The sequence below is a fragment of the Narcine bancroftii genome, chromosome 8 (genome assembly GCF_036971445.1).
Source record: "Narcine bancroftii isolate sNarBan1 chromosome 8, sNarBan1.hap1, whole genome shotgun sequence".
In the NCBI taxonomy this organism is placed as follows: domain Eukaryota; kingdom Metazoa; phylum Chordata; class Chondrichthyes; order Torpediniformes; family Narcinidae; genus Narcine; species Narcine bancroftii.
In genome coordinates, this window is record NC_091476.1 from 81970887 (window position 1) to 81993690 (window position 22804).

Genomic DNA, 22804 nt, shown 5'->3' on the forward strand with positions numbered 1-22804 from the left:
CGGGGCTTCTATCTGTGTGACGAGACGGGGCTTCGCTCCACGTGACGGGACGGGGCTTTGCTCCTCGTGACGGGACGGGGCTTCGCTCCTCGTGACGGGACGGGGCTTCGCTCTTTGTGACGGGATGGGGCTTCGCTCCTCGTGACGGGACGGGACTTCGCTCCTCGTGACGGGACGGGGCTTCGCTCCTCTTGACGGGTCGGGGCTTCGCTCCTCGTGACGGGACGGGGCTTCGCTCCTCGTGACGGGACGGGGCTTCGATCCGTATGACGGGACGGGGCTTCGCTCTGCGTGACGGGACGCGGCTTCACTCCGTTTCACCGCCCCTGGAGTTTTTGGCGGGACGGGGCGATGCTTTGTGTGATGGGACGGGGCGATGCTACGTGCCTCCGCCCCAGCATTGTGCGACGGGATGGTGCCTCACTCTCTTCCCTGCCCTGGGAGTGTGACGGGACGGGGCTTCGCTCCGTGTGACATATAGGGGCTTCGATCCGTGTGACGGGAGAGGACGAGGATTTGCTCTGCGTAACGGGACAGGGCCTCGCTCTTTGTGACGGGACCGGGATTTACTCTGTGTCCCGGCCCCGGGAGTGTGTGAAGGGTTGGAGCTTTGCTCTGTGTCCCCACCCCAGGTTTGTGTAACGGTATGGGGCTTTGCTCTGTGTGACGGGACGGGGCTTTGCTCTGTGTGACGGGACGGGGCTTTGCTCTGTGTGACGGGATGGGTCTTCACTCTGTGTGACGGGACGGGGCTTCTCTCTGTGTGACGAGACGGGGCTTCGCTCCACGTGACGGGACGGGACTTCGCTCCTCGTGACGGGACGGGGCTTCGCTCCTCGTGACGGGACGGGGCTTCGCTCCTCGTGACGGGACGGGGCTTCGCTCCGTGTGACGGAAGGGACTTCGTTGCGTGTGACGGGACGGGGCTTCGCTCCGTGTGACGGGACGGGGCTTTGCTCCGTGTGACGGGACGGGTCTTCGCTCGGTGTGGGACGGGACTTCGCTCGTGTGACAGGACGGTGCTTCGGTCCGTGTCACGGGATGGTGTTCGCTCCGTGTGACGGGACGGGGCTTCGCTCCGTGTGACGGGACGGCGCTTTCCTCTGTGTGACGGGACGGGGCTTTGCTCCGTGTTACGGGATGGGGCTGCGCTCTGTGTGACGGGACGGGGCTGCGCTTCGTGTGATGGGACGGGGCTGCGCTCCATGTGACGGGACGATGGCTTCTCTCCTTGTGACGGGACGGGGCATCTCTCCTCGTGACGGGACGGGGCTTCTCTCCTTGTGACGGGACGGGGCTTCGCTCCTTGTGACGGGACAGGGCTTCGCTCCGTGTGACGGGACAGGGTGAGACTTTACTCTGTGTGACGGGTCAGGGCTTTATTCTGTGTCCCTGCCTCGGGAGCGTGTGACGGGATGGTGCTTCGCTCTGTGTGACTGGACAGGACTTCACTCTGTCTCCCCGTCCCTGGAGTGTTTGACGGGACGGGGCGACCCTTTGTGTGATGGGACGGGGCGATGCTACGTGCCTCCGCCCCAGCATTGTGCGACGGGATGGTGCCTCACTCTCTTCCCTGCCCTGGGAGTGTGACGGGACGGGGCTTCGCTCCGTGTGACATATAGGGGCTTCGCTCCGTGTGACGGGAGAGGACGAGGATTTGCTCTGCGTAACGGGACAGGGCCTCGCTCTTTGTGACGGGACCGGGATTTACTCTGTGTCCCGGCCCCGGGAGTGTGTGAAGGGTTGGAGCTTTGCTCTGTGTCCCCACCCCAGGTTTGTGTAACGGTATGGGGCTTTGCTCTGTGTGACGGGACGGGGCTTTGCTCTGAGTGACGGGACGGGGCTTTGCTCTGTGTGACGGGATGGGTCTTCACTCTGTGTGACGGGATGGGGCTTCTCTCTGTGTGACGAGACGGGGCTTCGCTCCTCGTGACGGGACGGGGCTTCGCTCCTCGTGACGGGACGGGGCTTGCTCCTTGTGACGGGACAGGGCTTCTCTCCTCGTGACGGGACGGGGCTTCGCTCCACGTGACGGGACGGGGCTTCGCTCCTCGTGACGGGACGGGGCTTCGCTCCTCGTGACGGGACGGGGCTTCGCTCCTCGTGACGGGACGGGGCTTCGCTCTTTGTGACGGGACGGGGCTTCGCTCCTCGTGACGGGACGGGGCTTTGCTCCTCGTGACGGGACGGGGCTTCGCTCCACGTGACGGGATGGGGCTTCCCTCCTCGTGACGGGACTGGGCTTCGCTCCTCTTGACGGGACGCGGCTTCGCTCCTCGTGACGGTACGGGGCTTCGCTCCTTGTGACTGGACGGGGCTTCGCTCATCGTGACGGGACGGGGCTTTGCTCCTCGTGAAGGGACGGGGCTACGCTCCTCGTGACGGGACGGGGCTTCACTCCTCCTGACGGGACGGGTCTTCGCTCCTCGTGACGGGACGGGGCTTCCATCCTCGTGACGGGACGGGGCTTCCCTCCTCGTGACGGGACGGGGCTTCGCTCCTTGTCCCTGCCATGGGAATGTGTGACGGGAATGGGCTTCGCTCTGTGTGACGGTATGGGACTTCACTCTGTCTCCCCGCCCCTGGAGTGTGTGAAGGGTTCGGGTTTGCTCTGAGTCCCTGCCCCAGGTGTGTGTGACGGGACGGGACGGGGCTTCGCTCCGTGTGACGGAAGGGACTTCGTTCCGTGTGACGGGACGGGGCTTCGCTCCGTGTGACGGGACGGGGCTTTGCTCCGTGTGACGGGACGGGTCTTCGCTCCATGTGGGACGGGACTTCGCTCGTGTGACAGGACGGTGCTTCGGTCCGTGTGATGGAAGGGACTTCGTTCCGTGTGACGGGACGGGGCTTCGCTCCGTGTGACGGGACGGGGCTTTGCTCCGTGTGACGGGACGGGTCTTCGCTCCGTGTGGGACTTTGCTCGTGTGACAGGACGGTGCTTCGGTCCGTGTCACGGGACGGGGCTGCGCTCCATGTGACGGAACGATGGCTTCTCTCCTTGTGACGTGACGGGGCATCTCTCCTCGTGACGGGACGGGGCTTCTCTCCTTGTGACGGGACGGGGCTTCGCTCCTTGTGACGGGACAGGGCTTCGCTCCGTGTGACGGGACAGGGTGAGACTTTACTCTGTGTGACGGGTCAGGGCTTTATTCTGTGTCCCTGCCTCGGGAGAGTGTGACGGGATGGTGCTTCGCTCTGTGTGACTGGACAGGACTTCACTCTGTCTCCCCGTCCCTGGAGTGTTTGACGGGACGGGGCGACCCTTTGTGTGACGGGACGTGGCGACGCTACGTGACTCCGCTCCAGCATTGTGTGATGGGATGGCGCTTCAATCTCTGTCCCTGCCCCGGGAGTGTGACGGGACGGGGCTCCAGTCCGTGTAAAGGGTCGGGGCTTCGCTCCGTGTGACGGGAGTGGACGAGGCTTTGCTCTGTGTGACGGAATGGGGATTTACTCTGTGTCCCTGCCCCGGGAGTGTGTGAAGGGTTGGGGCTTTGTTCTGTGTGACGGGATGGGTCTTCACTCTGTGTGAAGGGACGGGGCTTCTCTCTGTGTGACGTGACGGGGCTTCGCTCCTCGTGACGGTACGGGGCTTCGCTCCTCGTGATGGGACAGGGCTTTGCTCTGTGTCCCTGCCCCGGGAATGTGTGAAGGGTTGGGGCTTTGCTCTGTGTCTACACCCCAGGTATGTGTGAAGGGACGGGGCTTTGCTCTGTGTGACGGGACGGCTTTGCTCTGTGTGACGGGACGGGGCTTTGCTCTGCCTGACGGGATGGGATTTCACTCTGTGTGACGGGAAGGGGCTTCTCTCTGTGTGAAGGGACGGGGCTTCGCTCTACGTGACGGGACAGGACTTTGCTCCATGTGACGGGTCGGGGCTTCGCAGCGTGTGACGGGACGGTGCTTTGCTCCGTGTGACGGGATGTGGCTTCGATCCGTATGACGGGACGGGGCTTCGCTCTTCGTGACGGGACGCGGCTTCACTCTGTTTCACCGCCCCTGGAGTTTTTGGCGGGACGGGGCGACGCTTTGTGTGATTGGACGGGGCGATGCTACGTGCCTCCGCCCCAGCATTGTGCGACGGGATGGTGCTTCACTCTCTGTCCCTGCCCCGGGAGTGTGACGGGACGGGGATTCGCTCCGTGTGACGTATAGGTGCTTCGCTCCGTGTGACGGGAGAGGACGAGGATTTGCTCTGCGTAACGGGACAGGGCCTCGCTCTTTGTGACGGGACCGGGATTTACTCTGTGTCCCGGCCCCGTGAGTGTGTGAAGGGTTGGAGCTTTGCTCTGTGTCCCCACCCCAGGTTTGTGTGACGGGATGGGGCTTTGCTCTGTGTGACGGGACGGGGCTTTGCTCTGTGTGACGGGATGGGGCTTTGCTCTGTGTGACGGGATGGGTCTTCACTCTGTGTGAGGTGACGGGGCTTCTATCTGTGTGACGAGACGGGGCTTCGCTCCACGTGACGGGACGGGGCTTTGCTCCTCGTGACGGGACGGGGCTTCGCTCCTCGTGACGGGACGGGGCTTCGCTCTTTGTGACGGGACGGGGCTTCGCTCCTCGTGACGGGACGGGACTTCGCTCCTCGTGACGGGACGGGGCTTCGCTCCTCTTGACGGGTCGGGGCTTCGCTCCTCGTGACGGGACGGGGCTTCGCTCCTCGTGACGGGACGGGGCTTCGATCCGTATGACGGGACGGGGCTTCGCTCTGCGTGACGGGACGCGGCTTCACTCCGTTTCACCGCCCCTGGAGTTTTTGGCGGGACGGGGCGATGCTTTGTGTGATGGGACGGGGCGATGCTACGTGCCTCCGCCCCAGCATTGTGCGACGGGATGGTGCCTCACTCTCTTCCCTGCCCTGGGAGTGTGACGGGACGGGGCTTCGCTCCGTGTGACATATAGGGGCTTCGATCCGTGTGACGGGAGAGGACGAGGATTTGCTCTGCGTAACGGGACAGGGCCTCGCTCTTTGTGACGGGACCGGGATTTACTCTGTGTCCCGGCCCCGGGAGTGTGTGAAGGGTTGGAGCTTTGCTCTGTGTCCCCACCCCAGGTTTGTGTAACGGTATGGGGCTTTGCTCTGTGTGACGGGACGGGGCTTTGCTCTGTGTGACGGGACGGGGCTTTGCTCTGTGTGACGGGATGGGTCTTCACTCTGTGTGACGGGACGGGGCTTCTCTCTGTGTGACGAGACGGGGCTTCGCTCCACGTGACGGGACGGGACTTCGCTCCTCGTGACGGGACGGGGCTTCGCTCCTCGTGACGGGACGGGGCTTCGCTCCTCGTGACGGGACGGGGCTTCGCTCCGTGTGACGGAAGGGACTTCGTTGCGTGTGACGGGACGGGGCTTCGCTCCGTGTGACGGGACGGGGCTTTGCTCCGTGTGACGGGACGGGTCTTCGCTCGGTGTGGGACGGGACTTCGCTCGTGTGACAGGACGGTGCTTCGGTCCGTGTCACGGGATGGTGTTCGCTCCGTGTGACGGGACGGGGCTTCGCTCCGTGTGACGGGACGGCGCTTTCCTCTGTGTGACGGGACGGGGCTTTGCTCCGTGTTACGGGATGGGGCTGCGCTCTGTGTGACGGGACGGGGCTGCGCTTCGTGTGATGGGACGGGGCTGCGCTCCATGTGACGGGACGATGGCTTCTCTCCTTGTGACGGGACGGGGCATCTCTCCTCGTGACGGGACGGGGCTTCTCTCCTTGTGACGGGACGGGGCTTCGCTCCTTGTGACGGGACAGGGCTTCGCTCCGTGTGACGGGACAGGGTGAGACTTTACTCTGTGTGACGGGTCAGGGCTTTATTCTGTGTCCCTGCCTCGGGAGCGTGTGACGGGATGGTGCTTCGCTCTGTGTGACTGGACAGGACTTCACTCTGTCTCCCCGTCCCTGGAGTGTTTGACGGGACGGGGCGACCCTTTGTGTGATGGGACGGGGCGATGCTACGTGCCTCCGCCCCAGCATTGTGCGACGGGATGGTGCCTCACTCTCTTCCCTGCCCTGGGAGTGTGACGGGACGGGGCTTCGCTCCGTGTGACATATAGGGGCTTCGCTCCGTGTGACGGGAGAGGACGAGGATTTGCTCTGCGTAACGGGACAGGGCCTCGCTCTTTGTGACGGGACCGGGATTTACTCTGTGTCCCGGCCCCGGGAGTGTGTGAAGGGTTGGAGCTTTGCTCTGTGTCCCCACCCCAGGTTTGTGTAACGGTATGGGGCTTTGCTCTGTGTGACGGGACGGGGCTTTGCTCTGTGTGACGGGACGGGGCTTTGCTCTGTGTGACGGGATGGGTCTTCACTCTGTGTGACGGGATGGGGCTTCTCTCTGTGTGACGAGACGGGGCTTCGCTCCTCGTGACGGGACGGGGCTTCGCTCCTCGTGACAGGACGGGGCTTGCTCCTTGTGACGGGACAGGGCTTCTCTCCTCGTGACGGGACGGGGCTTCGCTCCACGTGACGGGACGGGGCTTCGCTCCTCGTGACGGGACGGGGCTTCGCTCCTCGTGACGGGACGGGGCTTCGCTCCTCGTGACGGGACGGGGCTTCGCTCTTTGTGACGGGACGGGGCTTCGCTCCTCGTGACGGGACGGGGCTTCGCTCCTCGTGACGGGACGGGGCTTCGCTCCACGTGACGGGATGGGGCTTCCCTCCTCGTGACGGGACTGGGCTTCGCTCCTCTTGACGGGACGCGGCTTCGCTCCTCGTGACGGTACGGGGCTTCGCTCCTTGTGACTGGACGGGGCTTCGCTCATCGTGACGGGACGGGGCTTTGCTCCTCGTGAAGGGACGGGGCTACGCTCCTCGTGACGGGACGGGGCTTCACTCCTCCTGACGGGACGGGTCTTCGCTCCTCGTGACGGGACGGGGCTTCCATCCTCGTGACGGGACGGGGCTTCCCTCCTCGTGACGGGACGGGGCTTCGCTCCTTGTCCCTGCCATGGGAATGTGTGACGGGAATGGGCTTCGCTCTGTGTGACGGTATGGGACTTCACTCTGTCTCCCCGCCCCTGGAGTGTGTGAAGGGTTCGGGTTTGCTCTGAGTCCCTGCCCCAGGTGTGTGTGACGGGACGGGACGGGGCTTCGCTCCGTGTGACGGAAGGGACTTCGTTCCGTGTGACGGGACGGGGCTTCGCTCCGTGTGACGGGACGGGGCTTTGCTCCGTGTGACGGGACGGGTCTTCGCTCCATGTGGGACGGGACTTCGCTCGTGTGACAGGACGGTGCTTCGGTCCGTGTGATGGAAGGGACTTCGTTCCGTGTGACGGGACGGGGCTTCGCTCCGTGTGACGGGACGGGGCTTTGCTCCGTGTGACGGGACGGGTCTTCGCTCCGTGTGGGACGGGACTTCGCTCGTGTGACAGGACGGTGCTTCGGTCCGTGTCACGGGACGGGGCTGCGCTCCATGTGACGTAACGATGGCTTCTCTCCTTGTGACGTGACGGGGCATCTCTCCTCGTGACGGGACGGGACTTCTCTCCTTGTGACGGGACGGGGCTTCGCTCCTTGTGACGGGACAGGGCTTCGCTCCGTGTGACGGGACAGGGTGAGACTTTACTCTGTGTGACGGGTCAGGGCTTTATTCTGTGTCCCTGCCTCGGGAGAGTGTGACGGGATGGTGCTTCGCTCTGTGTGACTGGACAGGACTTCACTCTGTCTCCCCGTCCCTGGAGTGTTTGACGGGACGGGGCGACCCTTTGTGTGACGGGACGTGGCGACGCTACGTGACTCCGCTCCAGCATTGTGTGATGGGATGGCGCTTCAATCTCTGTCCCTGCCCCGGGAGTGTGACGGGACGGGGCTCCAGTCCGTGTAAAGGGTCGGGGCTTCGCTCCGTGTGACGGGAGTGGACGAGTCTTTGCTCTGTGTGACGGAATGGGGATTTACTCTGTGTCCCTGCCCCGGGAGTGTGTGAAGGGTTGGGGCTTTGTTCTGTGTGACGGGATGGGTCTTCACTCTGTGTGAAGGGACGGGGCTTCTCTCTGTGTGACGTGACGGGGCTTCGCTCCTCGTGACGGTACGGGGCTTCGCTCCTCGTGATGGGACAGGGCTTTGCTCTGTGTCCCTGCCCCGGGAATGTGTGAAGGGTTGGGGCTTTGCTCTGTGTCTACACCCCAGGTATGTGTGAAGGGACGGGGCTTTGCTCTGTGTGACGGGACGGCTTTGCTCTGTGTGACGGGACGGGGCTTTGCTCTGCGTGACGGGATGGGATTTCACTCTGTGTGACGGGAAGGGGCTTCTCTCTGTGTGAAGGGACGGGGCTTCGCTCTACGTGACGGGACAGGACTTTGCTCCATGTGACGGGTCGGGGCTTCGCAGCGTGTGACGGGACGGGGCTTCGCTCTTCGTGACGGGACGCGGCTTCACTCTGTTTTACCGCCCCTGGAGTTTTTGGCGGGACGGCGCGACGCTTTGTGTGATTGGACGGGGCGATGCTACGTGCCTCCGCCCCAGCATTGTGCGACGGGATGGTGCTTCACTCTCTGTCCCTGCCCCGGGAGTGTGACGGGACAGGGATTCGCTCCGTGTGACGTATAGGTGCTTCGCTCCGTGTGACGGGAGAGGACGAGGATTTGCTCTGCGTAACGGGACAGGGCCTCGCTCTTTGTGACGGGAGAGGAATTTACTCTGTGTCCCGGCCCCGGGAGTGTGTGAAGGGTTGGAGCTTTGCTCTGTGTCCCCACCCCAGGTTTGTGTGACGGGATGGGGCTTTGCTCTGTGTGACGGGACGGGGCTTTGCTCTGTGTGACGGGACGGGGCTTTGCTCTGTGTGACGGGATGGGTCTTCACTCTGTGTGATGGGACGGGGCTTCTCTCTGTGTGACGAGACGGGGCTTCGCTCCACGTGACGGGATGGGACTTCGCTCCTCGTGACGGGACGGGGCTTCGCTCCTCGTGACGGGACGGGGCTTCGCTCTTTGTGACGGGACAGGGCTTCGCTCCTCGTGACGGGACGGGGCTTGCTCCTCGTGATGGGACGGGGATTCTCTCCTCGTGACGGGTCGGGGCTTCGCTCCACGTGACGGGACGGAGCTTCGCTCCTCGTGACGCGACGGGGCTTCGCTCCTCTTGACGGGACGTGGCTTCGCTCCTTGTGACGGGACGGGGCTTCGCTCCTTGTCCCTGCCATGGGAGTGTGTGACGGGAAGGGGCTTCGCTCTGTATGACGGTATGGGGCTTCACTCTGTCATCCCGCCCCAGGAGTGTGTGAAGGGTTTGGGCTTTGCTGTGAGTCCCTGCCCCAGTTGTGTGTGATGGGACAGGACGGGGCATCGCTCCGTGTGATGGAAGGGCTTCGTTCCGTGTGACGGGACTGGGCTTCGCTCCGCGTGACGGGACGGGGCTTCGCTCCGTGTGACGATACGGGGCTTCGCTCCGTGTGACGGGACGGGGGTTCGCTCCGTGTGACGGGATGGGGCTTCTCTCCTAGTGACGGGACGGGGCTTCGCTCCTCGTGACGGGACGGGGCTTCGCTCCGTGTGACGGGACAGGGTGAGACTTTGCTCTGTGTGACGGGTGAGTGTTTTATTCTGTGTCCCTGCCTCGGGAGAGTGTGACGGGACGGTGCTTCGCTCTGTGTGACCTGACAGGGCTTCACTCTGTCTCCCCGTCCCTGGAGTGTTTGACGGGACGGGGCGACCCTTTGTGTGACGGGACGTGGCGACGCTACGTGTCTGCGCCCCAGCATTGTGTGACGGGATGGCGCTTCACTCTCTGTCCCTGGCACGGGAGTGTGACGGGACGGGGCTCCAGACCGTGTAAAGGGTCGGGGCTTCGCTCCGTGTGACGGGAGTGGACGAGGCTTCGCTCCGTGTGACGGGACGGGGCTTCGCTCCGCGTGACGGATCAGGACTTTGCTCTGTGTCCCTGCCCCGGGAATGTGTGAAGGGTTGTGGCTTTGCTCTGTGTCTACACCCCAGGTATTTGTGACGGGACGGTGCTTTGCTCTGTGTGACGGGACGGGCTTTGCTCTGTGTGACGGGACGGGGCTTTGATCTGCGTGACGGGACGGGGCTTTGCTCTGTGTGACGGGAAGGGGATTTGCTCTGTGTGACAGGACGGGGTTTGCTCTGTGTGACGGGATGGGTCTTCACTCTGTGTGACGGGAAGTGGCTTCTCTCTGTGTGAAGGGACGGGGCTTCGCTCTATGTGACGGGACAGGACTTTGCTCCATGTGACGGGTCGGGTCTTCGCAGTGTGTGACGGGACGGTGCTTCGGTCCATGTGACGGGTCGCGGCTTCACTCTGTTTCACCGCCCCAGGAGTTTTTGACGGGACGGGGCGACGCTTTGTGTGATGGGACGGGGCAATGCTACGTGCCTTCGCCCCAGCATTGTGCGACGGGATGGTGCTTCACTCTCTGTCCCTGCCCCGGGAGTGTGGCGGGACGGGGCTTCGCTCCGTGTGACGGATAGGGGCTTCGCTCCATGTGACGGGAGAGGACGAGGATTTGCTCTGCGTAACGGGACAGGGCCACGCTCTTCGTGACGGGACCGGGATTTACTCTGTGTCCCGGCCCCGTGAGTGTGTGAAGGGTTGGAGCTTTGCTCTGTGTCCCCACCCCAGGTTTGTGTGACGGGATGGGGCTTTGCTCTGTGTGACGGGACGGGGCTTTGCTCTGTGTGACGGGACGGGGCTTTGCTCTGTGTGACGGGACGGGGCTTCGATCCGTATGACGGGACGGGGCTTCGCTCTGCGTGACGGGACGCGGCTTCACTCTGTTTCACCGCCCTTGGAGTTTTAGGCGGGACGGGGCGACGCTTTGTGTGATGGGACGGGGCGATGCTACGTGCCTCCGCCCCAGCATTGTGCGACGGGATGGTGCCTCACTCTCTTCCCTGCCCTGGGAGTGTGACGGGACGGGGCTTCGCTCCGTGTGACATATAGGGGCTTCGCTCCGTGTGACGGGAGAGGACGAGGATTTGCTCTGCGTAACGGGACAGGGCCTCGCTCTTTGTGATGGGACCGGGATTTACTCTGTGTCCCGGCCCCGGGAGTGTGTGAAGGGTTGGAGTTTTGCTCTGTGTCCCCACCCCAGGTTTGTGTAACGGTATGGGGCTTTGCTCTGTGTGACGGGACGGGGCTTTGCTCTGTGTGACGGGACGGGGCTTCGCTCATCGTGATGGGACGGGGCTTCGCTCCTCGTGAAGGGACGGGGCTACGCTCCTCGTGACGGGACGGGGCTTCACTCCTCGTGACGGGACGGGTCTTCGCTCCTCGTGACGGGACGGGGCTTCGATCCTCGTGACGGGACGGGGCTTCCCTCCTCGTGACGGGACGGGGCTTCGCTCCTTGTCCCTGCCATGGGAGTGTGTGACGGGAATGGGCTTCGCTCTGTGTGACGGTATGGGGCTTCACTCTGTCTCCCCGCCCCTGGAGTGTGTGAAGGGTTCGGGTTTGCTCTGAGTCCCTGCCCCAGGTGTGTGTGACGGGACGGGACGGGGCTTCGCTCCGTGTGACGGAAGGGACTTCGTTGCGTGTGACGGGACGGGGCTTCGCTCCGTGTGACGGGACGGGGCTTTGCTCCGTGTGACGGGACGGGTCTTCGCTCGGTGTGGGACGGGACTTCGCTCGTGTGACAGGACGGTGCTTCGGTCCGTGTCACGGGATGGTGTTCGCTCCGTGTGACGGGACGGGGCTTCGCTCCGTGTGACGGGACGGCGCTTTCCTCTGTGTGACGGGACGGGGCTTTGCTCCGTGTTACGGGATGGGGCTGCGCTCTGTGTGACGGGACGGGGCTGCGCTTCGTGTGACGGGACGGGGCTGCGCTCCATGTGACGGGACGATGGCTTCTCTCCTTGTGACGGGACGGGGCATCTCTCCTCGTGACGGGACGGGGCTTCTCTCCTTGTGACGGGACGGGGCTTCGCTCCTTGTGACGGGACAGGGCTTCGCTCCGTGTGACGGGACAGGGTGAGACTTTACTCTGTGTGACGGGTCAGGGCTTTATTCTGTGTCCCTGCCTCGGGAGCGTGTGACGGGATGGTGCTTCGCTCTGTGTGACTGGACAGGACTTCACTCTGTCTCCCCGTCCCTGGAGTGTTTGACGGGACGGGGCGACCCTTTGTGTGACGGGACGTGGCGACGCTACGTGTCTCCGCTCCAGCATTGTGTGATGGGATGGCGCTTCAATCTCTGTCCCTGCCCCGGGAGTGTGACGGGACGGGGCTCCAGTCCGTGTAAAGGGTCGGGGCTTCGCTCCGTGTGACGGGTGTGGACGAGGCTTTGCTCTGTGTGACGGAATGGGGATTTACTCTGTGTCCCTGCCCCGGGAGTGTGTGAAGGGTTGGGGCTTTGTTCTGTGTGACGGGATGGGTCTTCACTCTGTGTGAAGGGACGGGGCTTCTCTCTGTGTGACGTGACGGGGCTTCGCTCCTCGTGACGGTACGGGGCTTCGCTCCTCGTGATGGGACAGGGCTTTGCTCTGTGTCCCTGCCCCGGGAATGTGTGAAGGGTTGGGGCTTTGCTCTGTGTCTACACCCCAGGTATGTGTGAAGGGACGGGGCTTTGCTCTGTGTGACGGGACGGCTTTGCTCTGTGTGACGGGACGGGGCTTTGCTCTGCGTGACGGGATGGGATTTCACTCTGTGTGACGGGAAGAGGCTTCTCTCTGTGTGAAGGGACGGGGCTTCGCTCTACGTGACGGGACAGGACTTTGCTCCATGTGACGGGTCGGGGCTTCGCAGCGTGTGACGGGACGGTGCTTTGCTCCGTGTGACGGGACGTGGCTTCGATCCGTGTGACGGAACGGGGCTTCGCTCTGCGTGACGGGACGCGGCTTCACTCTGTTTCACCGCCCCTGGAGTTTTTGGCGGGACGGGGCGACGCTTTGTGTGATTGGACGGGGCGATGCTACGTGCCTCCGCCCCAGCATTGTGCGACGGGATGGTGCTTCACTCTCTGTCCCTGCCCCGGGAGTGTGACGGGAAGGGGCTTCGCTCCGTGTGACGGGAGAGGACGAGGATTTGCTCTGCGTAACGGGACAGGGCCTCGCTCTTTGTGACGGGACCGGAATTTACTCTGTGTCCCGGCCCCGGGAGTGTGTGAAGGGTTGGAGCTTTGCTCTGTGTCCCCACCCCAGGTTTGTGTGACGGGATGGGGCTTTGCTCTGTGTGACGGGACGGGGCTTTGCTCTGTGTGACGGGACGGGGCTTTGCTCTGTGTGACGGGATGGGTCTTCACTCTGTGTGATGGGACGGGGCTTCTCTCTGTGTGACGAGACGGGGCTTCGCTCCACGTGACGGGATGGGACTTCGCTCCTCGTGACGGGACGGGGCTTCGCTCCTCGTGACTGGACGGGGCTTCGCTCCTCGTGACGGGACGGGGCGTCGCTCCTCGTGACGGGACGGGGCTTGCTCCTCGTGATGGGACGGGGATTCTCTCCTCGTGACGGGACGGGGCTTCGCTCCACGTGACGGGACGGAGCTTCGCTCCTCGTGACGCGACGGGGCTTCGCTCCTCTTGACGGGACGGGGCTTAGCTCCTTGTGACGGGACGGGGCTTCGCTCCTTGTCCCTGCCATGGGAGTGTGTGACGGGAAGTGGCTTCGCTCTGTATGACGGTATGGGGCTTCACTCTGTCTTCCCGCCCCAGGAGTGTGTGAAGGGTTGGGGCTTTGCTGTGAGTCCCTGCCCCAGGTGTGTGTGATGGGACGGGACGGGGCATCGCTCCGTGTGATGGAAGGGCTTCGTTCCGTGTGACGGGACGGGGCTTCGCTCCGCGTGACGTGACGGGGCTTCGCTCCGTGTGACGGGACGGGGCTTAGCTCCGTGTGACGGGACGGGGGTTCGCTCCGTGTGACGGGATGGGGCTTCTCTCCTAGTTACGGGACGGGGCTTCGCTCCTTGTGACGGGACGGGGCTTCGCTCCGTGTGACGGGACAGGGTGAGACTTTGCTCTGTGTGACGGGTGAGGGTTTTATTCTGTGTCCCTGCTTCGGGAGAGTGTGACGGGACGGTGCTTCGCTCTGTGAGACCTGACAGGGCTTCACTCTGTCTCCCCGTCCCTGGAGTGTTTGACGGGACGGGGCGACCCTTTGTGTGACGGGACGTGGCGACGCTACGTGTCTGCGCCCCAGCATTGTGTGACGGGATGGCGCTTCACTCTCTGTCCCTGGCACGGGAGTGTGACGGGACGGGGCTCCAGACCGTGTAAAGGGTCGGGGCTTCGCTCCGTGTGACGGGAGTGGACGAGGCTTCGCTCCGTGTGACGGGACGGGGCTTCGCTCCGCGTGACGGATCAGGACTTTGCTCTTTGTCCCTGCCCCGGGAATGTGTGAAGGGTTGGGGCTTTGCTCTGTGTCTACACCCCAGGTATTTGTGACGGGACGGGGCTTTGCTCTGTGTGACGGGACGGGCTTTGCTCTGTGTGACGGGACGGGGCTTTGATCTGCGTGACGGGACGGGGCTTTGCTCTGTGTGACGGGAAGGGGATTTGCTCTGTGTGACAGGACGGGGTTTGCTCTGTGTGACGGGATGGGTCTTCACTCTGTGTGACGGGAAGTGGCTTCTCTCTGTGTGAAGGGACGGGGCTTCGCTCTATGTGACGGGACAGGACTTTGCTCCATGTGACGGGTCGGGTCTTCGCAGTGTGTGACGGGACGGTGCTTCGCTCCGTGTGACGGGACGTGGCTTCGATCCGTATGACAAGACGGGGCTTCACTCTGCGTGACGGGACGCGGCTTCACTCTGTTTCACCGCCCCAGGAGTTTTTGACGGGACGGGGCGACGCTTTGTGTGATGGGACGGGGCGATGCTACGTGCCTTCGCCCCAGCATTGTGCGACGGGATGGTGCTTCACTCTCTGTCCCTGCCCCGGGAGTGTGACGGGACGGGGCTTCGCTCCGTGTGACGGATAGGGGCTTCGCTCCGTGTGACGGGAGAGGACGAGGATTTGCTCTGCGTAACGGGACAGGGCCTCGCTCTTTGTGACGGGACCGGGATTTACTCTGTGTCCCGGCCCCGGGAGTGTGTGAAGGGTTGGAGCTTTGCTCTGTGTCCCCACCCCAGGTTTGTGTAACGGTATGGGGCTTTGCTCTGTGTGACGGGACGGGGCTTTGCTCTGTGTGACGGGACGGGGCTTTGCTCTGTGTGACGGGATGGGTCTTCACTCTGTGTGACGGGACGGGGCTTCTCTCTGTGTGACGAGACGGGGCTTCGCTCCACGTGACGGGACGGGACTTCGCTCCTCGTGACGGGACGGGGCTTCGCTCCTCGTGACGGGACGGGGCTTCGCTCCTCGTGACGGGACGGGGCTTGCTCCTTGTGACGGGACAGGGCTTCTCTCCTCGTGACGGGACGGGGCTTCGCTCCACGTGACGGGACGGGGCTTCGCTCCTCGTGACGGGACGGGGCTTCGCTCCTCGTGACGGGACGGGGCTTCGCTCCTCGTGACGGGACGGGGCTTCGCTCTTTGTGACGGGACGGGGCTTCGCTCCTCGTGACGGGACGGAGCTTCGCTCCTCGTGACGGGACGGGGCTTCGCTCCACGTGACGGGATGGGGCTTCCCTCCTCGTGACGGGACCGGGCTTCGCTCCTCTTGACGGGACGCGGCTTCGCTCCTCGTGACGGTACGGGGCTTCGCTCCTTGTGACTGGACGGGGCTTCGCTCATCGTGACGGGACGGGGCTTCGCTCCTCGTGAAGGGATGGGGCTACGCTCCTCGTGACGGGACGGGGCTTCACTCCTCGTGACGGGACGGGTCTTCGCTCCTCGTGACGGGACGGGGCTTCCATCCTCGTGACGGGACGGGGCTTCCCTCCTCGTGACGGGACGGGGCTTCGCTCCTTGTCCCTGCCATGGGAATGTGTGACGGGAATTGGCTTCGCTCTGTGTGAAGGTATGGGGCTTCACTCTGTCTCCCCGCCCCTGGAGTGTGTGAAGGGTTCGGGTTTGCTCTGAGTCCCTGCCCCAGGTGTGTGTGAAGGGACGGGACGGGGCTTCGCTCCGTGTGACGGAAGGGACCTCGTTCCGTGTGACGGGACGGGGCTTCGCTCCGTGTGACGGGGCGGGGCTTTGCTCCGTGTGACGGGACGGGTCTTCGCTCCATGTGGGACGGGACTTCGCTCGTGTGACAGGACGGTGCTTCGGTCCGTGTGACGGAAGGGACTTCGTTCCGTGTGACGGGACGGGGCTTCGCTCCGTGTGACGGGACAGGGCTTTGCTCCGTGTGACGGGACGGGTCTTCGCTCCGTGTGGGACTTTGCTCGTGTGACAGGACGGTGCTTCGGTCCGTGTCACGGGACGGGGCTGCGCTCCATGTGACGGAACGATGGCTTCTCTCCTTGTGACGTGACGGGGCATCTCTCCTCGTGACGGGACGGGGCTTCTCTCCTTGTGACGGGACGGGGCTTCGCTCCTTGTGACGGGACAGGGCTTCGCTCCGTGTGACGGGACAGGGTGAGACTTTACTCTGTGTGACGGGTCAGGGCTTTATTCTGTGTCCCTGCCTCGGGAGAGTGTGACGGGATGGTGCTTCGCTCTGTGTGACTGGACAGGACTTCACTCTGTCTCCCCGTCCCTGGAGTGTTTGACGGGACGGGGCGACCCTTTGTGTGACGGGACGTGGCGACGCTACGTGACTCCGCTCCAGCATTGTGTGATGGGATGGCGCTTCAATCTCTGTCCCTGCCCCGGGAGTGTGACGGGACGGGGCTCCAGTCCGTGTAAAGGGTCAAGGCTTCGCTCCGTGTGACGGGAGTGGACGAGGCTTTGCTCTGTGTGACGGAATGGGGATTTACTCTGTGTCCCTGCCCCGGGAGTGTGTGAAGGGTTGGGGCTTTGTTCTGTGTGACGGGATGGGTCTTCACTCTGTGTGAAGGGACGGGGCTTCTCTCTGTGTGACGTGACGGGGCTTCGCTCCTCGTGACGGTACGGGGCTTCGCTCCTCGTGATGGGACAGGGCTTTGCTCTGTGTCCCTGCCCCGGGAATGTGTGAAGGGTTGGGGCTTTGCTCTGTGTCTACACCCCAGGTATGTGTGAAGGGACGGGGCTTTGCTCTGTGTGACGGGACGGCTTTGCTCTGTGTGACGGGACGGGGCTTTGCTCTGCCTGACGGGATGGGATTTCACTCTGTGTGACGGGAAGGGGCTTCTCTCTGTGTGAAGGGACGGGGCTTCGCTCTACGTGACGGGACAGGACTTTGCTCCATGTGACGGGTCGGGGCTTCGCAGCGTGTGACGGGACGGTGCTTTGCTCCGTGTGACGGGATGTGGCTTCGATCCGTATGACGGGACGGGGCTTCGCTCTTCGTGACGGGACGCGGCTTCACTCTGTTTCACCGCCCCTGGAGTTTTTGGCGGGACGGGGCGACGCTTTGTGTGATTGGACGGGGCGATGCTACGTGCCTCCGCCCCAGCATTGTGCGACGGGATGGTGCTTCACTCTCTGTCCCTGCCCCGGGAGTGTGACGGGACGGGGATTCGCTCCGTGTGACGTATAGGTGCTTCGCTCCGTGTGACGGGAGAGGACGAGGATTTGCTCTGCGTAACGGGACAGGGCCTCGCTCTTTGTGACGGGACCGGGATTTACTCTGTGTCCCGGCCCCGTGAGTGTGTGAAGGGTTGGAGCTTTGCTCTGTGTCCCCACCCCAGGTTTGTGTGACGGGATGGGGCTTTGCTCTGTGTGACGGGACGGGGCTTTGCTCTGTGTGACGGGACGGGGCTTTGCTCTGTGTGACGGGATGGGTCTTCACTCTGTGTGAGGTGACGGGGCTTCTATCTGTGTGACGAGACGGGGCTTCGCTCCACGTGACGGGACGGGGCTTTGCTCCTCGTGACGGGACGGGGCTTCGCTCCTCGTGACGGGACGGGGCTTCGCTCTTTGTGACGGGACGGGGCTTCGCTCCTCGTGACGGGACGGGACTTCGCTCCTCGTGACGGGACGGGGCTTCGCTCCTCTTGACGGGTCGGGGCTTCGCTCCTCGTGACGGGACGGGGCTTCGCTCCTCGTGACGGGACGGGGCTTCGATCCGTATGACGGGACGGGGCTTCGCTCTGCGTGACGGGACGCGGCTTCACTCCGTTTCACCGCCCCTGGAGTTTTTGGCGGGACGGGGCGATGCTTTGTGTGATGGGACGGGGCGATGCTACGTGCCTCCGCCCCAGCATTGTGCGACGGGATGGTGCCTCACTCTCTTCCCTGCCCTGGGAGTGTGACGGGACGGGGCTTCGCTCCGTGTGACATATAGGGGCTTCGATCCGTGTGACGGGAGAGGACGAGGATTTGCTCTGCGTAACGGGACAGGGCCTCGCTCTTTGTGACGGGACCGGGATTTACTCTGTGTCCCGGCCCCGGGAGTGTGTGAAGGGTTGGAGCTTTGCTCTGTGTCCCCACCCCAGGTTTGTGTAACGGTATGGGGCTTTGCTCTGTGTGACGGGACGGGGCTTTGCTCTGTGTGACGGGACGGGGCTTTGCTCTGTGTGACGGGATGGGTCTTCACTCTGTGTGACGGGACGGGGCTTCTCTCTGTGTGACGAGACGGGGCTTCGCTCCACGTGACGGGACGGGACTTCGCTCCTCGTGACGGGACGGGGCTTCGCTCCTCGTGACGGGACGGGGCTTCGCTCCTCGTGACGGGACGGGGCTTCGCTCCGTGTGACGGAAGGGACTTCGTTGCGTGTGACGGGACGGGGCTTCGCTCCGTGTGACGGGACGGGGCTTTGCTCCGTGTGACGGGACGGGTCTTCGCTCGGTGTGGGACGGGACTTCGCTCGTGTGACAGGACGGTGCTTCGGTCCGTGTCACGGGATGGTGTTCGCTCCGTGTGACGGGACGGGGCTTCGCTCCGTGTGACGGGACGGCGCTTTCCTCTGTGTGACGGGACGGGGCTTTGCTCCGTGTTACGGGATGGGGCTGCGCTCTGTGTGACGGGACGGGGCTGCGCTTCGTGTGATGGGACGGGGCTGCGCTCCATGTGACGGGACGATGGCTTCTCTCCTTGTGACGGGACGGGGCATCTCTCCTCGTGACGGGACGGGGCTTCTCTCCTTGTGACGGGACGGGGCTTCGCTCCTTGTGACGGGACAGGGCTTCGCTCCGTGTGACGGGACAGGGTGAGACTTTACTCTGTGTGACGGGTCAGGGCTTTATTCTGTGTCCCTGCCTCGGGAGCGTGTGACGGGATGGTGCTTCGCTCTGTGTGACTGGACAGGACTTCACTCTGTTTCCCCGTCCCTGGAGTGTTTGACGGGACGGGGCGACCCTTTGTGTGACGGGACGTGGCGACGCTACGTGTCTCCGCTCCAGCATTGTGTGATGGGATGGCGCTTCAATCTCTGTCCCTGCCCCGGGAGTGTGACGGGACGGGGCTCCAGTCCGTGTAAAGGGTCGGGGCTTCGCTCCGTGTGACGGGTGTGGACGAGGCTTTGCTCTGTGTGACGGAATGGGGATTTACTCTGTGTCCCTGCCCCGGGAGTGTGTGAAGGGTTGGGGCTTTGTTCTGTGTGACGGGATGGGTCTTCACTCTGTGTGAAGGGACGGGGCTTCTCTCTGTGTGACGTGACGGGGCTTCGCTCCTCGTGACGGTACGGGGCTTCGCTCCTCGTGATGGGACAGGGCTTTGCTCTGTGTCCCTGCCCCGGGAATGTGTGAAGGGTTGGGGCTTTGCTCTGTGTCTACACCCCAGGTATGTGTGAAGGGACGGGGCTTTGCTCTGTGTGACGGGACGGCTTTGCTCTGTGTGACGGGACGGGGCTTTGCTCTGCGTGACGGGATGGGATTTCACTCTGTGTGACGGGAAGGGGCTTCTCTCTGTGTGAAGGGACGGGGCTTCGCTCTACGTGACGGGACAGGACTTTGCTCCATGTGACGGGTCGGGGCTTCGCAGCGTGTGACGGGACGGTGCTTTGCTCCGTGTGACGGGACGTGGCTTCGATCCGTGTGACGGAACGGGGCTTCGCTCTGCGTGACGGGACGCGGCTTCACTCTGTTTCACCGCCCCTGGAGTTTTTGGCGGGACGGGGCGACGCTTTGTGTGATTGGACGGGGCGATGCTACGTGCCTCCGCCCCAGCATTGTGCGACGGGATGGTGCTTCACTCTCTGTCCCTGCCCCGGGAGTGTGACGGGACGGGGATTCGCTCCGTGTGACGTATAGGTGCTTCGCTCCGTATGACGGGAGAGGACGAGGATTTGCTCTGCGTAACGGGACAGGGCCTCGCTCTTTGTGACGGGACCGGAATTTACTCTGTGTCCCGGCCCCGGGAGTGTGTGAAGGGTTGGAGCTTTGCTCTGTGTCCCCACCCCAGGTTTGTGTGACGGGATGGGGCTTTGCTCTGTGTGACGGGACGGGGCTTTGCTCTGTGTGACGGGACGGGGCTTTGCTCTGTGTGACGGGATGGGTCTTCACTCTGTGTGATGGGACGGGGCTTCTCTCTGTGTGACGAGACGGGGCTTCGCTCCACGTGACGGGATGGGACTTCGCTCCTCGTGACGGGACGGGGCTTCGCTCCTCGTGACTGGACGGTGCTTCGCTCCTCGTGACGGGACGGGGCGTCGCTCCTCGTGACGGGACGGGGCTTGCTCCTCGTGATGGGACGGGGATTCTCTCCTCGTGACGGGACGGGGCTTCGCTCCACGTGACGGGACGGAGCTTCGCTCCTCGTGACGCGACGGGGCTTCGCTCCTCTTGACGGGACGGGGCTTAGCTCCTTGTGACGGGACGGGGCTTCGCTCCTTGTCCCTGCCATGGGAGTGTGTGACGGGAAGTGGCTTCGCTCTGTATGACGGTATGGGGCTTCACTCTGTCTTCCCGCCCCAGGAGTGTGTGAAGGGTTGGGGCTTTGCTGTGAGTCCCTGCCCCAGGTGTGTGTGATGGGACGGGACGGGGCATCGCTCCGTGTGATGGAAGGGCTTCGTTCCGTGTGACGGGACGGGGCTTCGCTCCGCGTGACGTGACGGGGCTTCGCTCCGTGTGACGGGACGGGGCTTAGCTCCGTGTGACGGGACGGGGGTTCGCTCCGTGTGACGGGATGGGGCTTCTCTCCTAGTTACGGGACGGGGCTTCGCTCCTTGTGACGGGACGGGGCTTCGCTCCGTGTGACGGGACAGGGTGAGACTTTGCTCTGTGTGACGGGTGAGGGTTTTATTCTGTGTCCCTGCTTCGGGAGAGTGTGACGGGACGGTGCTTCGCTCTGTGAGACCTGACAGGGCTTCACTCTGTCTCCCCGTCCCTGGAGTGTTTGACGGGACGGGGCGACCCTTTGTGTGACGGGACGTGGCGACGCTACGTGTCTGCGCCCCAGCATTGTGTGACGGGATGGCGCTTCACTCTCTGTCCCTGGCACGGGAGTGTGACGGGACGGGGCTCCAGACCGTGTAAAGGGTCGGGGCTTCGCTCCGTGTGACGGGAGTGGACGAGGCTTCGCTCCGTGTGACGGGACGGGGCTTCGCTCCGCGTGACGGATCAGGACTTTGCTCTTTGTCCCTGCCCCGGGAATGTGTGAAGGGTTGGGGCTTTGCTCTGTGTCTACACCCCAGGTATTTGTGACGGGACGGGGCTTTGCTCTGTGTGACGGGACGGGCTTTGCTCTGTGTGACGGGACGGGGCTTTGATCTGCGTGACGGGACGGGGCTTTGCTCTGTGTGACGGGAAGGGGATTTGCTCTGTGTGACAGGACGGGGTTTGCTCTGTGTGACGGGATGGGTCTTCACTCTGTGTGACGGGAAGTGGCTTCTCTCTGTGTGAAGGGACGGGGCTTCGCTCTATGTGACGGGACAGGACTTTGCTCCATGTGACGGGTCGGGTCTTCGCAGTGTGTGACGGGACGGTGCTTCGCTCCGTGTGACGGGACGTGGCTTCGATCCGTATGACAAGACGGGGCTTCACTCTGCGTGACGGGACGCGGCTTCACTCTGTTTCACCGCCCCAGGAGTTTTTGACGGGACGGGGCGACGCTTTGTGTGATGGGACGGGGCGATGCTACGTGCCTTCGCCCCAGCATTGTGCGACGGGATGGTGCTTCACTCTCTGTCCCTGCCCCGGGAGTGTGACGGGACGGGGCTTCGCTCCGTGTGACGGATAGGGGCTTCGCTCCGTGTGACGGGAGAGGACGAGGATTTGCTCTGCGTAACGGGACAGGGCCTCGCTCTTTGTGACGGGACCGGGATTTACTCTGTGTCCCGGCCCCGGGAGTGTGTGAAGGGTTGGAGCTTTGCTCTGTGTCCCCACCCCAGGTTTGTGTAACGGAATGGGGCTTTGCTCTGTGTGACGGGACGGGGCTTTGCTCTGTGTGACGGGACGGGGCTTTGCTCTGTGTGACGGGATGGGTCTTCACTCTGTGTGACGGGACGGGGCTTCTCTCTGTGTGACGAGACGGGGCTTCGCTCCACGTGACGGGACGGGACTTCGCTCCTCGTGACGGGACGGGGCTTCGCTCCTCGTGACGGGACGGGGCTTCGCTCCTCGTGACGGGACGGGGCTTGCTCCTTGTGACGGGACAGGGCTTCTCTCCTCGTGACGGGACGGGGCTTCGCTCCACGTGACGGGACGGGGCTTCGCTCCTCGTGACGGGACGGGGCTTCGCTCCTCGTGACGGGACGGGGCTTCGCTCCTCGTGACGGGACGGGGCTTCGCTCTTTGTGACGGGACGGGGCTTCGCTCCTCGTGACGGGACGGGGCTTCGCTCCTCGTGACGGGACGGGGCTTCGCTCCACGTGACGGGATGGGGCTTCCCTCCTCGTGACGGGACCGGGCTTCGCTCCTCTTGACGGGACGCGGCTTCGCTCCTCGTGACGGTACGGGGCTTCGCTCCTTGTGACTGGACGGGGCTTCGCTCATCGTGACGGGACGGGGCTTCGCTCCTCGTGAAGGGA

At 63.8% G+C, this 22804-nt stretch overlaps 4 protein-coding genes across 4 annotated transcripts; all 4 read right to left on the reverse strand.

Moving 5' to 3' along the window:
- Positions 1-420: 420 nt before the first annotated feature.
- On the reverse strand, positions 421-4822 carry LOC138742070 (proteoglycan 4-like). The gene is made up of 9 exons (XM_069896262.1): positions 4805-4822; positions 3840-4027; positions 3292-3430; positions 2624-3126; positions 2204-2475; positions 1712-1850; positions 1453-1630; positions 824-1359; positions 421-709 (listed from the first exon to the last, which is right to left on the reverse strand). The coding sequence occupies exons 1-9, from the start codon at positions 4820-4822 to the stop codon at positions 421-423; spliced, it is 2262 nt and encodes a 753-aa protein (XP_069752363.1).
- A 19-nt stretch (positions 4823-4841) lies between these two features.
- On the reverse strand, positions 4842-10217 carry LOC138742071 (proteoglycan 4-like). Its single transcript, XM_069896263.1, has 10 exons — positions 10088-10217; positions 9664-9860; positions 8138-8403; positions 7718-7856; positions 7061-7552; positions 6625-6871; positions 6133-6271; positions 5874-6051; positions 5245-5780; positions 4842-5130 (listed from the first exon to the last, which is right to left on the reverse strand). The coding sequence occupies exons 1-10, from the start codon at positions 10215-10217 to the stop codon at positions 4842-4844; spliced, it is 2613 nt and encodes an 870-aa protein (XP_069752364.1).
- A 1130-nt stretch (positions 10218-11347) lies between these two features.
- On the reverse strand, positions 11348-16587 carry LOC138742072 (uncharacterized). Its single transcript, XM_069896264.1, has 10 exons — positions 16498-16587; positions 15846-16404; positions 15462-15703; positions 14940-15078; positions 14690-14858; positions 14141-14252; positions 13569-14059; positions 12505-12753; positions 12085-12223; positions 11348-11887 (listed from the first exon to the last, which is right to left on the reverse strand). The coding sequence occupies exons 1-10, from the start codon at positions 16585-16587 to the stop codon at positions 11348-11350; spliced, it is 2730 nt and encodes a 909-aa protein (XP_069752365.1).
- Positions 16588-18119: 1532 nt separating this feature from the next.
- On the reverse strand, positions 18120-22769 carry LOC138742073 (serine/arginine repetitive matrix protein 5-like). The gene is made up of 10 exons (XM_069896265.1): positions 22626-22769; positions 22104-22242; positions 21854-22022; positions 21305-21416; positions 20733-21223; positions 19989-20177; positions 19644-19892; positions 19224-19362; positions 18523-19058; positions 18120-18408 (listed from the first exon to the last, which is right to left on the reverse strand). The coding sequence occupies exons 1-10, from the start codon at positions 22767-22769 to the stop codon at positions 18120-18122; spliced, it is 2457 nt and encodes an 818-aa protein (XP_069752366.1).
- Positions 22770-22804: the final 35 nt, after the last annotated feature.

Coding starts and splice junctions, on each gene's coding strand:
- LOC138742070 (XM_069896262.1), bottom strand. Junction 1,851..2,203: donor GGGAAGCCCCATCCCGTCAC/GTGGAGCGAAGC, acceptor CCCGTCACACAG/AGCAAAGCCCCGTCCCGTCA. Junction 1,360..1,452: donor TCCAGGGACGGGGAGACAGA/GTGAAGTCCTGT, acceptor CCCGTCACACAG/AGTAAAGTCTCACCCTGTCC.
- LOC138742071 (XM_069896263.1), bottom strand. CDS start 10,217: ATGGACCGAAGCACCGTCCCGTCACACACTGCGAAGACCCGACCCGTC. Junction 9,861..10,087: donor GCCACTTCCCGTCACACAGA/GTGAAGACCCAT, acceptor TTCCCGGGGCAG/GGACACAGAGCAAAGTCCTG. Junction 5,131..5,244: donor GTCACGAGGAGCGAAGCCCC/GTCCCGTCACGA, acceptor CCCGTCACACAG/AGCAAAGCCCCGTCCCGTCA.
- LOC138742072 (XM_069896264.1), bottom strand. CDS start 16,587: ATGCTGGAGCGGAGTCACGTAGCGTCGCCACGTCCCGTCACACAAAGG. Junction 15,704..15,845: donor TCCAGGGGCGGGGAGACAGA/GTGAAGCCCCAT, acceptor TCCCGTCACGAG/GAGCGAAGACCCGTCCCGTC. Junction 15,079..15,461: donor GTGGAGCGAAGCCCCGTCCC/GTCACGAGGAGC, acceptor CCCGTCACACAG/AGCAAAGCCCCGTCCCGTCA.
- LOC138742073 (XM_069896265.1), bottom strand. CDS start 22,769: ATGAGCGAAGCCCCGTCCAGTCACAAGGAGCGAAGCCCCGTACCGTCA. Junction 20,178..20,732: donor TCCTGGGGCGGGAAGACAGA/GTGAAGCCCCAT, acceptor GCCGGGACACAG/AGTAAATTCCGGTCCCGTCA. Junction 19,363..19,643: donor AAGCCGTCCCGTCACACAGA/GCAAAGCCCCGT, acceptor TCCGTCACACAG/AGCAAAGCCTCGTCCACACC.